The 17,260-nt window shown below is 45.5% G+C and overlaps 1 protein-coding gene across 4 annotated transcripts; it reads left to right on the forward strand.

The window, feature by feature from the left end:
• Window positions 1-2,457: 2,457 nt before the first annotated feature.
• LOC141019280 (mediator of RNA polymerase II transcription subunit 15-like) lies at window positions 2,458-17,246 on the forward strand. 4 transcript variants are annotated; one of them, XM_073494147.1, is made up of 18 exons: window positions 2,458-2,602; window positions 3,795-3,882; window positions 4,503-4,554; window positions 4,679-4,702; window positions 4,871-5,035; window positions 5,756-6,027; window positions 10,053-10,421; window positions 10,845-10,967; window positions 11,674-11,823; window positions 13,317-13,435; window positions 13,518-13,645; window positions 13,900-14,034; window positions 14,153-14,216; window positions 14,295-14,361; window positions 14,978-15,135; window positions 15,304-15,470; window positions 15,627-15,725; window positions 16,636-17,246. In XM_073494147.1, exons 1-18 carry the CDS (start codon window positions 2,535-2,537, stop codon window positions 16,773-16,775), a joined length of 2,388 nt encoding a protein of 795 aa, XP_073350248.1. In that variant the 5' UTR covers window positions 2,458-2,534; the 3' UTR covers window positions 16,776-17,246. The 4 variants fall into 4 exon arrangements, with proteins under 4 accessions (XP_073350248.1, XP_073350249.1, XP_073350250.1 ...); XM_073494148.1 differs by having other exon boundaries at window positions 16,639-17,246; XM_073494149.1 differs by having other exon boundaries at window positions 10,848-10,967.
• Window positions 17,247-17,260: the final 14 nt, after the last annotated feature.

Below are 17,260 nucleotides of genomic sequence, written 5' to 3' on the forward strand. Positions count from 1 at the left end.
AAGGAGCCTCTCTGATGAACCAGCTCCTGCAGGTTCTCGTTTACCTGAGTGAAGAGCTGCTGAATGTCGCACCTCTGCCTGCCGTACCTGTGGTCATAATAAAGCTCAAAACATTTGTTCCAGTCGTTGAACTCTGGTGACATGAGAAGCCACTCAGAATCTTCATCAACAAAAAAATGAAAAAGGACAGGTGCCCCGCAGACATCAACAGATCTATAATCATACCTACACTTCCCTTCGATCATCTCCCTGTGCTTCTTGAACAGCAGGTCCAGGTCGCTCAGGTAAGCAGAGAGGAGTCTCTCTACAGGGTCGCAGCTTTGAGTCCCTCCCAGTCTCACCAGGTGAATCAGCATCTGGATGTGGAAGGCTGCCCCGTTCACCCAGGCCTTCAGAGCCTCAGGCGTCACGTGCCCGTCCCTCACCATGGAGTTCTTCAGCTTGGTGATGGCGGCGCTCAGCTGGACCTCGATCCGTCTGATGTCGGGCCCCAGCTCCTCCGTGTTGTCGATGTGCATCATGCATCTCTTCAGACACTCGTCGATGTGATCCCAGACCTCGGAGGCCTTCTCTTCAGCAAACACACGTCGCAGAGCCTCCTTTGTGCTCTCCTCAGGTGGACCGGAGGAGTCCATATCGATGAGCACGGCGATGGCCAGCGCTCCGAGGCCCGCCAGCTCAGGAGCTGGAGTCAAGTCACCCAGCTTCTCCATCAGGCTCTTGATCCAGTCTTCAGCGCGGCTGCCCGCCTCCTCTTTCCTCTTCTCGTAGTGTTGTCTCAGGTGGTCTGAAGAATCCAGACTGGTGAACATCTTGATGGTCTTGTTGACTCTCAGATCTGGACCATCGCTGATTTGACTCACAAATCCCTCCTTATCTGTCTTCTCCTTGTCCCTCCTCTCCTCTTCGCTCATCCCGTTACCCATCGTCTTGTTATTTTCAGGATCAGATCAAAGATGTCAGCTGTAGTTTTCTGTAACACTGCAACACACAAACAAGTCAAGTTCAATTAAAAACTCAAAAGTTGAAGAACGTTATAAAGTTTGTTTTAACTCAACAACTCTTAAAATCACTACATTTGTTAAGGGAGTCTGGTGATGTCGTGTTAGTGGCTTAACTATTCCAGGCCTCTCAAAAATGTGTTGCAAACGCAGACAAATAATAATCTGCACAAAGACTATAATGTTCCTCGAGTCACAGGCTCAAACTCATGAAATCAATAAATCCTCCTGCTCTGCTGTTGTTCCTGCATCGTTTCTCTAAAAAGCCTGCTGATGATTCCATTATTGATCAGAGTCACAGATCAGTGACATCTCACATTTCATCGCAAACCTCCAGACAGTAAGAAAGAACATGTATTGTATATGTAAAGCATTTACCTCGGCTCAGAGTCGTCCAGATGTGAAGTCAGCTCCAGTTACAGTGTGATGTCTTTGACTGCAGCATCAGTCTGTCTGTGATGATCAGGTTCACTTTCATTTTCAGAGCTCCACCCTCACAGCTGCAACATTAAAGGGTTAGTTCAGATCCTCTGAGCACTTTAATGCATCAATAATAACAATTATATATGAAATAATTAAGCTATCTTATCAGATTATTGATGCTGTAGAGGTGCAGCTCCTTTTGTTGACATTTATCTGCTGGGTGAATTTCACCCTGGTGATCATAAAGATTTATGTCTTCACCATAATTTATTTGTTAATTGTGTTTTGTATTTTCATATTGAATCTGAATTTGCAAAGTTATGGAGGACTGACGCTGCCAAAATAAAAATATAAATAAACTAAACAGTGGACATTTCTAAATAAATTAATATGACATTAAATGCACCAAAAATATTAAATAATTAAAATAATAAATAATTTTGAAAATAAATGCAGGTATGAAGTTATAAAATGTGACATAAATAGATATGTTTTAATTTGCTCCTTGTATTAAATCCCCCGTTAATTTACTATCACATTTAATTTTCCATTTTATTTATAATTTTATTCACTTTTTATAAATTTTTATTCACCAAATAAATAGTTCAGTATTTATTTATGTATTTATTTCTGACACACTATGAATGAATTCATTAGCATACTCAAGCAGAAATTCATACACAAGTCCAGACATTACAAAAGCATAAAGAAAAAATACATAAATAAATATGTTCGGGATAATAAATAGGGCGAAAATGTGTCACAGAAAACACTATGTTTTAAATTGAATTACATCTTAAATTTAATAAAATATTAAATATTGAATTAAATCTTGAATTAAATTAAATTAAATCAAATCTTAAATATAATTCAATTATACATGAAATGAAATGAAATCTTAAATTAAATAAAATTAAAAGACTCAAACACAGCAGCCGCCATTTTCACGGTACCGGAAGTAGGCGGAGCAGCGCGGGGTGGCGGTAACGCTCCAGTCCGGCGGATCAGCAGCCGCCATTGAAAACACCAGACGAAGAAGAAAAAGAAGGAAGCGCCGGGGAAACATTAAAGTCTCCACCTGAAAACCTTCTTCAACGCGTCGTTTCTGCCATGGAGGTCCCCGGACCGGACAGCGACTGGAGGAGCCCTCAGTTCCGACAGAAAGTCGTCGCACAGATGTGAGAGATTCTGCTTCAGCGCTCGCGTTTCAGCTAAATCACTGTTTGTGTTGAATTAGCCTCATGAGCTAAGCTAGCTAACGTTAGCCCGGCAGGAAAGAGCGTCACGTCAAACTGCTTAAAAAAAATCAGTAAATGAACACGGAGTTGTAAAAAAGCAAAGTTAACACGGGTCCATTAATATATCAGAAAACATGATGCGACAGGTTTGAGTCCGCTTTTAAATTCGGCTTATCTAAAATTAACAAAACAATGATTAATGGGCATTTCTCCCTGATTTAATTATTAGCTGCATTAGCTGCTAATGTTAGTTCATACAGCGAGCTAACTCTTGACTCTTTACTCTTTACTCTTTAGCTCTGGTTAGTTTTGTACCGAGGAGAAATGAACATCTAACATAAACACGTTTATAGAAACTAGATTATCAATGTTTTCATGGTATGTTTTTGAACATAACGCCTCATTATTCTGTACAAATACCAGTTTTTCACACATTAAACTCACACTGTTAACTTTCTACACATGAATCAATGCACTTATAAAGGCGCACTTACATTCGTATTCCCATAAAGATGCAGTCAGAAGTGTGATTTTGTTGTCTTAGTGCCATGAAAGTGTAGAAACAGTGTTTAAGTATCAGTTTGTCTTGTAAAACACTTCTTCATTCATCTGAAAGGAACATTTCTGTCTCAGATGCTCAGTGTCAGCAGCAGCATTAACAAACAGCACATTAGAGCTGCGTGTTATGATTATTGGCTTTATCAATCAGTCCTGTGCTTATTTTTCCAAAATGAGTTGTTTGGGCTGTAAAATGGCAATAAACGAACTTTGAAGATCCCAAGTAGAGAAATGTAAGTTGTCCAACAGTCAGAGATGTTTGTTTATAAGAACAGCAGATTTCACATGTTAGAGGCTGAAAAGTGAATATTTGAAATATAGTTATTGAATCAATCTTCTGCAGCTTTTATAACAGAATAATCATTGAAGTCATTTACATACAGCGAAGGAACACTGAATGTGACGCATCATTTAACATCACATAACATCATTTAGTTCTTAATGTTATGAATTATCATAAATTAAAAACTGTAGGAAAAGGTTTAATTAAAAGCCTAAAAGTTTAGAGTCTGAATGCAAAACAGTCTGAAGTTATCTGAGCGTATTGATCCGTGTGATTCCTGTTTCCTTCCAGTGAAGAGGCGATGAGGAAGGCGGGAACCGCACACACGAAATCGAGCAACGACATGGAGAACCACGTTTATGTCAAAGCCAAATCCAGAGTGAGTACTGGATCACTGCAGGAAGGATCACTGCAGGAAGGATCCCTGCAGGAAGGATCCCTGCAGGAAGGATCCCTGCAGGAAGGATCCCTGCAGGAAGGATCCCTCCTGCAGGGATCCCTGCAGGAGGGATCCCTGCAGGAAGGATCCCTGCAGGAACCACGTTCTGCTACACAATTAACCTTTTCATGACGTCTTAATTAGGAGTCGACTGATATTTCTTTCTTCAGGGCCGATATCGATGTTAGAAATCAAGTAGGACTGATATTCATTTGCAGTAAAAATGAAAATCTTTGTGTCAAAATTTCAGTCGACCAGTGATGAAATAATTAGTACAATTTACTCAAGTACAGTAATGAGGTACTTGTACTTTACTTGAGTATTTCCATTTTCTGCTACTTTATACTTCCACTCCACCACATTTTGGAGGTAAATGTTGTACTTTTTACTCCACTACATTTATTTGATACGTTTAGTTACTTTGCAGATTCAGATTACTCTGTGTTTCACAGGCTGTTAATTGTCGAATTGAATTGAATTGAATTGAAAATCGGCCGTTTAATCAGTCGACCGCTCGTCGTAATGTGTGATGAATCTCACTGTTTTTGCTTGTGTGTCAGGAGGAGTATTTATCTCTGGTGGCGAGGCTGATCATACACTTCAGAGACATCCGTAAGTATCTGACCCGCATGTTTCTGTGAAACCATGAACACGGTCCCGTCCCGTCCTGCTCCACAGTGGTTTGTGGAAGGACTCAGAGTGCAGCAGGTGCTAATTACATGTGTCTTATTTACAGACAAGAAGACCCTCGGAGGTCCAGGTGAGTGGACTTTGTGTTTGTCTCTGTTTGGTCCACTTTTCATTTTGGTTTCTCTTTGCCGTGTTCTGTCCTCTGCTGGACCTGTCACTACCAGACTCATGGTGTTCATGATTTCTGCTGTGCATGTTGGAGCTGCGTAATATTGTCTGTTGTCTACCCTTCTGCTAGATCCCATGAATGCCCTGACTAACCTGACAGGGGTTGGAGGGGGCCCGGGCTCCATTGGCATGGGGCCTCGCCCCACCGGTGCTCCAGTGGGTGGCATGGGGGCCATGGGGCCGATGCAGATAGGCCAGCATGCCATGGCAGGGGTTGCTGGAAACCCACAAGCCAGTGAGTGTGTTTCCTCCATGTGGTGTGTGTTTGCTGTACAGGCACATCTTCAGAGCGTTCAGTGGATGCTGGCTGCGTCAGGGCCGATCTTACTTTCAGTCTCTGCTTTGGCACGTTGTGTGTGTGTGTTTTACCCCTTTTCCACCAAGGTGGGTCAGGTGCTGGTTCAGAGCCAGTGGAACCAGTTCCAGAGTGACACCAACATTTTGCTGGTCTAGAACAAAGAACCGCTGACATCAGGTGCTGGTTATCACGACCATGGAACAACTAGAACCGCTTATGTCCACCATTTTTAACAACCAGAGGCAGTGTAGCGTGTTCTGACTTATTAATGAGAGAGTATACAAAAGATTTGGACTGTTGTCACTAATCGAAGCAGCAGTGGGCCCAGTCCTGTTTGACTGTCATATTTAGATGGAGGCAGCAGCAACAGCTGTGAAGAGCTGTATTTGTTCCGAGTGCCACAGATCCATAGCTGCTCTGAACAATGCTGGGAAATTGGAGACGTATACAGGGACTGAACAATGTGACTCTACATCAGAGCAGACCAGTTCTTAAAAGGTTCCAGGTTGAACCAACCTTGAACCAGCACCAGCCCAGAACCAGCACTTGGTTCGCTTTGGTTGAAAGGGGGTATGTGAGACTCCAGAGCGCTCCTCAGACTGGATCTGAGCTGTGGACGGGGTCCTGTCCTTCATCTTCTTCTCGCTACCTCTGCAGTAGGGGGTCCGGGTCAGATGCCGATGCAGCAGATGGTGCAGACGCAGCAGCAGCAACAGCAGCAGTCCATCCAGTTCCAGCAGTTCCAGCAGGCCCAGCAGCAGCAGCAGCAACAGCAGCAGCAGAACGCCGCCATCCAACAGCAGTTCCAGGTGCAACAGCAGCTGAGGGTGCAGCAGATGCAGCAACAGCACCACCAGAACCAGCAACTTCAGCAGCAGCACCAGAACCAGCAGCAGCAGCAGGCCCAGAACCAGCAGCAGCAGAACCAGGTATGTAACCCTGCTAAGACCAAGCTGAATGCAGTAGTGAACTGTAGTCCCGATGATGAACATCCTCGTCTTAGCTCAGTGTTTAGAGTCACAGCCGGTAAAGTTTTACTTCTGCAGCTGCGTTGAGTCTGTGGCGTCGCTACAGGACGACTCTGTGTAGATGCACCCCCCTCGCAACGACTGTGATTTGTCTGCTTGGTAGCTTCTCATTTGCTCTCACGCGTTTCCCGCCTCCCCTTTACTTACTCTGTAAACATGGACCAAATTGAGGAGATGTTAACTGAAGAAGAACCCAGATATGTACATTTTTACGACTCTTCTTCGCCATACGACAAAAACCGCAGGATGGCGTGGACGTCCCAGAATGTACGAAGACGTGGAAGAACTGGAGGGACAAGTATGTTCGCCTCCGAAGAAACTCGGGGACCCGCGTTTTACTTGTTTCTCTTCTGGCTGAGACGTCATAAAAAGCTAATTATGACAACAACAAGGTAAATATACAATGATCTCTGTGTCGTACATGTCTGTGTTGTTGGTGTTAAGGTTAGCTAGGGAGCTAACAAACACCGTCAGGTTAGAAACACAGAGTTTTGATCTGAGCATGCTTCCCTTGACGTTTGATCTGTTCCAGGCTCTAATTGTATCCGGCCGGCTCATAATGCAGCTGCAGTGTTCTGTCGGTGAACAGACTCTGAAGGCATCGGCCACTCACATCAACCCATAACGAGCTCTGCCATGAAATCTGCTTTAATGATGCTTTTCACCTTCAGTTAGTGACGACTGTCATGAAGCTGCTGATTGAATTATACATCTGAGGTCAGACTTGGTGCTGGCAACACATTCAGAGGTGTTTCTAATATTCTGACCCCATCATGTGCGTAACCCGGGACAGAACAATCAGGACACCTCTGAATACAGTGACAACTTAAACAGTTCATAACAGTCACTGTAGCTTCACCACCGTGAAAACTAACACAAAAAACACAAACATGTCCCACTCACTGTTCACGCTCTCAGGTTATTGTCCATTGGATCAGTCCGGGACACGTTGGCACAACAGAAATGTGCTGAAATGAAATAAAAGAACTTATAATCACTGATGTCCAGGTAGGAGCGCTTAATCCAACCACCTCAGAATATTCAGTTCAGAGCTGAAACAATCCCACGATTCACAGAAAATACGTTGATTTTATAATTGATGAATCATTTTTCAGACAGAAATGCCAAAAATCATTTCTAGTTACAGCTACACTAACAAACACGTTCAGGTTCAGGACATATGATGATGTCAACTGTGTTGTGAGAAGTATTTTTAACTTTTAAACTCTCAAATAATGTGGGTTGATTTAAGTCATTTTTTACCTCTTCAATGTGAGAAATCGCTGCTTTTCTCTGTTTAATTTTTGAAGCCCCAAAAAATTCCAGTTACTGAAATGTGAGAAAATGCTGTTTTTCTCCATTTTATATCAAAGATAAGAGGATTGTTGTTGTTGTTGTTGTTGAGGACAGAAAAAGACATTTAAAGATTTGATCTGAACAGTCAAATATTTCCAAATAATAATCTACAAGTTGATCGGACGTTAGTTGATTAGATAATTGATTCATCACTTCAGGTCATTTTTAACAACATTATACATGAACATGAAACGTAGCGTGTGTCCTCTTGGACCACATGTAGAATATCTTTGGTCTGGTGTCGTGTTGTTCTGACCCATAATGCCACTGAGATGACTTCACCACACGACATCACATTTCCCACAATGCCCTCAACCAGACTGTAGTAAAGACACATCTTATTATTTATTACATTCTTCATGACTTTAAGAAGTGAAATCATCATGAACTGATGACTGAACGTACACAGTGAACACGTCAGTGAAGCGTCTCAGACGGTGACTCTCATCCTGACAGAAGATGTTTGAAGTAAGTTTCCTGTTTGTTGTATCATCACAGAAACTTTAACTATTTGCAATTTCTTTTACAGTCACAGAACGGAAACGGTTCAACATCAGGTGTGTCGACTGCGTCAGCGGCTGAAGCTGCACACGAAGACGTCGCTGCTGACAGCAGACAACCACCGGACATTCAACCCCCGACATCAAGCGGTGAGGTCAGCCGTCAGCCATCTTCTGTGTCCCAGACGCCGGGCGTGGCACAGAAGAGGAAGAGGAAGGAAAACGAAGACCCAGACCTGTTGCAGAACAGCGATGAGTTCTCCAGGTTTGGGCGAACTGTTGCCGACATGCTGCGGAGGCTGCCGGAGGAGCGCAGGGACCAGGCCATGTTCGACATCCGCAGGGTGCTGTTGGAGCGGCAGGAACCATGAACGTTTGTGGTTTATCACTGCAAACATTCACAAACACACTTTGACATTCTTACATCTCTTATTGATGCACTTTCTGTTTAGACATGTGTGACATTGTTTCCACAGCTTTAGTTGTGATGAAGATTTGACACCAAAGAAAAAATCCTTCAAACAACCAAAGAACCAGACGTCTTGTAGAAGCTGATGTTTCCCCCTCACATGGTTTCATATCAGTAAACTTGACTTTAACACTTTTAACTGCGTTGTGTTTGTGACACTTTTGTACTGTTTGTAACTGTTCACGCTGGACTTTTCCTAATGAATGAGTTTCTTGTTGTTGCTGTTTGGGTCATTTGACTTAATTAAAGGATCTGAATACTTCTTCCACCACTGTTTCCTGTTTATCCACGTAGTTTATAACAGCTCTCACAGTTACATGTCGTCTAGCTTCAGCTATTTTCTGTCCTTTGAGTTCACTGATTCAGTTCAGTCAACAAACTATAGCCCCTTTCACACGGCCTGTTCAAGGCGCCGTTATTTCGCCTCGCTGTCTGTGTGAAAGTTACAAAGAGAAGTTATTGGGGGGGCAGTTTTGTTTCTCCTCTGAGCCTCCAGTGGAGGCAACAGAGGAGAGACGGCAGACGGGAGAAGAGTGTCGGTCTGATGACGCTCAGTCAGATCCTTCACTCATCAAATAAAAGAGAAATGTCCCGAACTTCAACCCACAAAACAACAGGACCAAACAGCAGTGATGTGTCAGCAGGTCGTGTCTTCAGCATCTTATATGAGGAATTTATAGTGACTGTCATCCTGTCTGTCCTACAGACTCTTCGTCACACTTGTGCGCGGAAGAAAGTCGGCTCCCACTGAGCAAAAAACTTTAACTGTCTCTGGAAACTTATAGAAAATAAAATCACCACATTTAATGAGGTGACGATCAGCCCTCCTGACCCAGGCTTCAGTGAACCTCCCCCTGAGAACAGCCTCCGTCTCTGGGAGTGAGAGTCAGACAGGTCCTCTGTTTACTGATGATGATGATGTGATGATGTAATGATATGATGATGTAATGATGATGGTGATGATGTGATGATGATGTGATGATGGTAATGATGTCATTTAGAGCAAAAAACTTCTCTTTGTCACTTTTCATGATGCATGAGGATCAGGATCTCCATCACAACAGCAGCCAAATGATTATAAACAGTCTGCTGGGACATTTTTAGATTGCCGGGTCATGATGTGTGTGGTCACGCCTCTTTTGGCTCCGGCTCGCTGTATGACACGACACTCTGGAGCTGCTTGGATCAGTGAGAACAAAGGTTGCGGTGCTGTTGTTAAATCCCTGTTGCTCTGCTGTGACACAATTCTCTTGAGTCAGTCGATCAGTTTGACTTTGTGTTGCACTTTTCACACAACACAAGGAGACAGAACAGGAGTGAAGAAGTGCTTTCATGAGAATATCTAAATAAAATGCTATGATTTAAAAGTCTGAGACGAACCGTCGAATCACCTCCACCCAGCACCGTCCAAAACAGAACCGCACCAACGACAACACAGGACCGACAGTCCAAAAAAAAAAGAAATGCCGAACTATCTGAGACTAAAGTCTGCACCAAACCGCCGTCTGCGCCCCAAATACAACCTCAACGGGCTTTTAAGAACAAAATAAACCGGTGCTGACGACCCCTCCTCTCACACTTCCTGTTCCCTGTGTCTGCAGATGCACCAGACGAGGATTCAGCAGCAGCAGATGGTGCAGTTGCAGTTCCAGCAGCAGCAGGCTCAGGCTCAGGCTCAGGCCCAGGCTCAGGCTCAGGCCCAGGCTCAGGCCCAGGCCCAGGCTCAGTCCATCCAGCACATGGTTCAGCAGCAGCAACAGCAGCAGCAGCAACAACAGCAGCAGCAGGTCCAGGCTCAGGCTCAGCCTCAGCCGGGTCAGATGCCTCCACACTCTCAGCAGCAGCAGCAGCAGCCCGGCATGCCTCAGTCTCTGGCCGGACAGATGGCGTCCGCTCAACACGGTCCCATCAACTCGCTCAGTCAGCAGCAGCAGCAGCAGCAGCACCAGCTCAAGATCCAGGCCTTCCAGGTGAGACACAGCAGGTCGCTGCAGGTGGGTGTGGCTGTTTGAAAGGAGAACACTGAAGCCAGAGTGCGGCTGAATTATTGGTTTAAGTTAGTTTTATTTTTAAACCTGTCAGCTGATGGCCGACTCGGGTCCTCTGGTTAACGATGTCTGACAGGAATCATCACCATCTGTTGATGGTGTAGACTTCAGATCAGTCTGTGTTTCAGATCTTTGTTCCTCCTGAAGTTTTCTTTGTCTTTGACCTGAAAAACACCTGATTCACCAAATCTGTTGGGCCACGCTGACCAATCACAATGTTCAGGGTTCCTGTAGTCTTGCTTACCCACCCCTCTGCTTGCATGCTTTGCCATGTGTTTGTCTGTGTGTGTGTGTGTGTGTGTGTGTGTGTGTGTGTGTGTGTGTGTGTGTGTGTGTGTGTGAAAGCAGGCCCGTGCAGCCTTGCAGCAGCAGCAGCAGGTCCAGCAGGCGCAGCAAGCAGCGCAGCAAGCCGCAGCACAGGCGCAGCTCAACGCAGCAGCTGCAGCCGCCGCCGCCGCCCCCGGACAGGTGAGACCACAGCCACCTCAAACTCAGACTCATGTGTAGGAGGAGAGGACCCTGTGACATCACTACACCCTGTTTACCTGCACACACCTTTCACTCACACAGCTGTGTGGACTGTAGCGAGCAGAGTTTCATCGAGGAGAAACATTTGAAGAACGGTCGATGTCAGGAGAGTTTTATAATCAGCTCATTGTTCAGTTAATGAAGTTGTTGTGAATGTATCAGTGTTGGTGTTCAAAGTAGAGCCGACTGATTCTGGATTTGTGGAGTTGAATCTTTACATAAACACACATTTTAATATAATCAATGTAATGTATCAGTTAAACAGCAAACTTTATTGTCTAGAATGATATCACAGCACTGACACAGTTAATATTCTGGGGAATAAACTTCTTGATGAGACAACAGACACAGATACTGACAAACAGCTTCCTGCAGTGATCCAGAACGAAAAGCTGCAGATTATTTCTTTACTCATAAAAGTGAAAAATAAACAAACTAATGCATTAAAGCAGCCTGTCTGAACACCTGGTTTCAGGTTCAGGTGAACGTGAGTGTCTGAGGCGTTTGGTTGTGACGGTTCAGGTCCGAGCCGTCGGCGTCCTCACAAACACAGAGACAAAACTTGTGTGTGTGCTGTGCTGCAGTGTGCGTCTGCCTCCTGTCTGCTCACCGGTCCTGTTGTGTCTCCGTTGTGTGTCCTCTGAAGTTGGTCCGTCCTGGGATGCAGACTCTACCCCGGCTGCCTCGAGCCCCCCTGAACCCTTCCATCCCTCCCCAAAACGCTGCTGCTGCCGCTGCCGCCGCCGCCGCCGCCGCTGCTGCCGCCGCCACGGGAGGACAGCCGATGACACAGCAGGTATTTAGTCTGACCTCTGACCCCGCCCGCCCGCCCCGCTCCCCCCTCACTGTGCTTCTGTCTGTCAGTGCCTCTCACCTCATTGTGTCCTGCTGGATCACACCTGCGCCTGCCTCTACCTGCGTGACGGCTTCACCTCTGAACTGCTGCGACTGTCGGCCCCGTGTTTGCCTTTTAAAATGTCCACAGACGGACAGAAATGACTAAATAAAATAGAAACTACACAATAAAAAAATAGAAATACAGAATGAAATACTCCTGCTAGTCAAAAGTTGAGACTATGTACACTCTAGATGTTTTGTTGAATACTAAACTAACTAAACATTAAAGATTAACAAACTCGAATTATCTCCAGAACGTGAAGGATTAACAGTTTTGACATTTATTGGAGTTAGCATGCTAACCAGCTACCAGCTAGCACAGCCCGTCCCGACCAGCCCCCAGGAGGAGCTCCAGGCTTTGGAGCCAGTTTTCATAGCGGCCAAACTGTCAGTCATCGTCAGGTGAAGCACTGCGGCACAAAACGTTTCCCTGCAAGCGAACATTGTGAAAGAAGCGCCTGTAAAACGGTGGCTACATTTTTTTTTTTTTTTGCTTCACAGCCCCTGAGACATGACCCGCTTCACTGTCAGAATTTGATCCATTCAGTCCAATAACATTTGTAAAGTCTAGAGGAGCTGCACCATTCAATTATTTTATCTCCATTCAAGTTAGCTGGCCGCTAAACAGGAAGTTATCTGGCTTGGTTGGAGGAAGTCTTTAATGCAAGCGCCCTGGAAAACCTGGAAAATCTGGAAAAATCAGAAAACGAGAAAAAGCAGAACATCCTGGAACATTATCTGAACTCCTTTTTTCTTCTGTATATTTACTGCTGCTCTTGATGAAAGCAGAACTTGGTTACTGGTGTTCAGACAGCCAGGGATGACTCACTGTCATTCACAAGAGAAAGAAGGCACTGGGGTTATAAATTGATTAATGAAGAGACATATTAGTGTATGAGTGCGTCGTACCAGCTACATCATCACTGAAAAGTCCTGGAAAATGATCTCTAGAAAACATAAAGAAGTGGGAACCTGCGTGAAGATCTGAGGAAGTTCATACCTGGAAGTCACTGAGCAGCTTTCACAGGAGTGAACGGGGCTCCGCCTCCGACACTGTCCAGGTTCAATGTAACGTCCTTGATCCTGATCAAAGTGATGAAAGTGTCTGAGATCTGACTGCAGCTCCTCCACCGTCACTTCTGGGTAGAAGTCAGGTGATTTGGGTTGTGGAGCGATGTGACATCGTTTCAGCTGTAGCTGAGATAAACCTTCATTGACCTGTGTTAGAGAGGGATGGATACAAATCGCTGCAGCTCCTATTGGCTAACACCACTGAAGGAGTTGCCGTGACGACGACGTTCAGGACGTCTCAACATGGGTCAGACTGGTGCAGCTGCTCCTCTCCTCCTGTGATTGGCTAACTAGCTCTCTCTTCTTGTCCATCTTCCTCAGGTGCAGCAGCATACGATGATGTCATCGCCCTCGCCGGTGCAGGTGCAGACGCCACAGTCGATGCCCCCCCCTCCTCAGCCGTCACCTCAGCCCCCCACCTCTCAGCCCAACTCAGCCAGGTGCGACCGCCGTTCACCTGAGAAGCCTCAGATCAGGCAGACTGACGCTGATTTTAAAATGTTTGCTGCTTCCCGTCTCCAGCTCCGGTCCCACTCCGTCCCCGGGAGGTTTCCAGCCCAGCCCGTCCCCTCAGCCCTCACAGAGCCCCGCCACCGGCCGGACCCCCCAGAACTACGGAGTCCCCTCACCTGGACCGCTCAATACTCCAGGTACACACAGCGTCTGTGTCCCCCCCGTCTGTCCCCTAACTGTCCTCACCTGGACCACTCAATACCACTGACAACACAATCAAACATGACAAAGCTCCAAAGAAAGAGAGTAGAGGTGAATGAAAATGAATCGGATCATGGTCCCACCTGTCCTCACCTGTCCCCCAACCTGTCCTACTTCTGTCCTCACCTGTCTACTATCTGTCCTCACCTGTCACCCTTCTGTCCTCGCCTGTCCTCCACTTGTCCTGCAGGTAACCCCAGCTCAGTGATGAGTCCAGCTGGAGCCACGTCTCTGGAGGATCAGCAGTACATGGAGAAACTCAAACAGCTGTCGAAGTACATCGAGCCGCTGCGCCGGATGATCAACAAGATCGACAAGAACGAAGGTCGGCTGAAGATTTCTGATTTATTGATCATTGAGTCATTTTATCAAGAAAAACACATTTTATATCAAAAACTGTTGAAGAGTTTTTTAATTGTAGCTTCTTGTTTTCCTGTGAACAGACAGAAAGAAGGACCTGAGTAAGATGAAGAGTCTGTTGAACATCCTGACTGATCCAAACACCAGGTAACAGCTGATCACTGGAGTCACAGCTAATCAATAATCAGACAGTCAATAAACTGCTGTGTGTGCTCTGACCTGCAGGTGTCCTCTGAAGACGCTGCAGAAGTGTGAGATCGCTTTAGAGAAACTGAAGAACGACATGGCCGTGGTGAGAACGACTGATCCAGACCGCTCAAAGATCTGTGACTGATCACATTCAGTAAAATAATTTAGTTTTACGTCGTAACTTTCTGAACTGAACTGAGTCAGATTATTAATTAATGTATGTGTTTGTTTGTTTTCTAAATTTATTTCATCACTGGTTTTATAACAAATACGAGCGGCGCCAGTGTTGATGATTAAAATCCAAATTAAAAATGAACAAACGCTTCAGTGAAGTAGAAAGTTTGTTCCTGATACAAAGTTCAGTTTCTCTAATCTGTCCAGAGTGAACCCTCTTCACAAGCACATCAATAAAGGATCTCTCATCACACAGGACAAGAGTCTGGCAGTGACGCTGCAGGCTAATGCTAAGCTAGCTGCAGGCTAACACTAAGCTGTGTTGAGCTGTGTTTGAAGTGTTTTTGATTTCTTTGGACGGTGGAGAGAAAAAAGTAAAAGATCATTTTGATGAATTAAAACTGGAGCTCATTTTGATACATTTTAATTTAAAACGCTGAACAAACGGCTCATCACACTTCAGATATTTCGTTTTCAGTCACAGTCAGAGTTTGTGAACAAAATGGCGTCCCGCTGTGAGAACATGTTTGTGTGTGTGGTTCCAGCCGACGCCTCCTCCTCCTCCGGTGGCCACCAAGCAGCAGTATCTGTGTCAGCCGCTGCTCGACGCCGTCATGGCCAACATCCGCTCTCCGGTCTTCAACCACTCTCTGTACAGAACCTTCGCCCCCGCCATGACGGCCATCCACGGACCCCCCATCACGTACGTCCCGACTTAAAGGTTCACTTCACCCAAATAACAGAACACACTGGAACTACTTTGCTTCACAAGTAGACAAAACGTAGAAGTAACTGAACACGAAGAAGGAAAGGAGTGAAGGTTTTTACATGGATCCATGTCGGCTGCAGTTAACGATAATTTCCTCTTCAGGGGTCCAAACGTCTCCGGCAGGAAGAGGAAGCACGAGGAGGACGAGCGGCAGACCATCCCCAACATCCTGCAGGGGGAGGTCGCTCGCCTCGACGTCAAGTTCCTGGTCAACCTCGACCCGTCGTACTGCAGCAACAACGGCACCGTGCACCTCGTCTGCAAGCTGGGTGAGCCGCTCACACCTGCAGCTCACACGTTCACGTGTTTTTAGATTTCTCTGTAAACATGTTTCATGTCGTCTGTGAGCTGAAAACATTCAGGACGTTCAGGTTCTCAGATGTGACGCTGTTTTAACGTTGTTTGTGTGTTTGTTGTGTTCTCAGATGATAAAAACCTTCCCAGTGTTCCTCCTCTGCAGCTCAGTGTTCCTGCCGATTATCCCGATCAGAGCCCGTACTGGGCCGACGACGGGGACCAGTACGGTGAGACCAAACGCCTCTTACTGCTGCACATTAATGATCAGTTCCTCACACTGACCTCAGACCACAGGACACCAGGGCTGCGTCCGAGATCACTCCCTGCTCCCGATGTAGTGCACTTCATAGTGAGCACGCCATGTTGTAGTGCCGTCCGCATGTCTAGTGGGAATTATTCCACCCTATATAGCGGACTCAAAGTATCCCACTATGCATCGCGAAAAGTAGTGTACAGCCGATGGTCACTAACCAAGCAATATTTACCATCATGCATTGCGCTGAGAGAAAAATGGCGGACGAACGCATTATTCATGTGTTTTTATGAGCTACTGGACAATGAATAAAGTATCTAATGTAAAAGTAATGAATCATTGACACTGACTGAATACATTAATGATGTAGACGTCTTGTTTTTATGTTTGGTGGCATTTTGGGGAGCTCTGAGACTCGTATGCAGTTGCGAGGTAAATGGGGTCTAACTATAGCTCTGTGATCGCACGGTACAAGATAAAAGATAAAGAGACAAAAGATGTGGCGTGAAAATGGTGTGTATATATACACATACATGTATATAGTATATATATTTTAGATATAATTGGCATGTACATTAAAATGCTTGTGTTTTGACTCAATATTAACGGTATACTTTTTAAATACTCATTTTATTATATATTTAAGTATTTATTATGGATGGTCCACAACCGGGGTTGATGTATGACGTTTCAACTGTGCAACAGCAGTGACGTCATTAACGGCGCCTGAGTGTCCGAAAGTGCTTTTTCTTTCTGCCGAGGAGCTCCATGTACCGTCCACTGTGTTGGACTCCCTGTGTAGTGAGTAGGGAGGAGGGAATGAGTGAGTGATTTCAGACACAGCCCTGGTTTTATCTGATCACATGACTTCCTGTCTGCTCCAGCAGGTGCGAACAGCTTCCTGCAGACGGTCCACAGGAACATGACGTCCAAACTGCTGCAGCTGCCGGACAAACACTCGGTGACGGAGCTGCTCAACACCTGGGCTCAGAGCGTCCGACAGGCCTGTCTGTCAGCTGCCTGAAGCCCCGCCCACATGCAGTGACGTCACCTCTGACACACACACACAGACACTACCGTCTGATCTGATCGTGAACCTTCACGTTCTTTTCAAACATCTAGAGGACTGATGTGTCCCACGCTCCTCTTAGTTCCTGAACGCTCCGTCAGGTCTGGTTCTGGCGTTACTCCTCATGAATTCTGGGTAAATTAAGACTTTCTCGTTGAACTGCGTCTGATGGAGCCGCAGGGTTCCAGTTTATATCTGCTGTCGTAAGTTTCTGCTGGTCGACCAGCACGTCAACGGCTCGACTGTCATTTATCCTGATAATCTTCTGCTCCCTGAATGCAACACTCGGCTCCGTCTGATTGGCTGCGGTGAGTTTCGGAGCAACGGCTGTAAAGAAGACGACTTTGTACACTTTGATTTTCAGAGTGAAAATATTAATGTATTTTTTTGCTATCATAAATAAACTTTTCATTTCAACTTTTTAAATCTGTTTGAGTCTC

Source organism: Pagrus major, chromosome 23 (assembly GCF_040436345.1).
Source record: "Pagrus major chromosome 23, Pma_NU_1.0".
Lineage (NCBI taxonomy): Eukaryota > Metazoa > Chordata > Actinopteri > Spariformes > Sparidae > Pagrus > Pagrus major.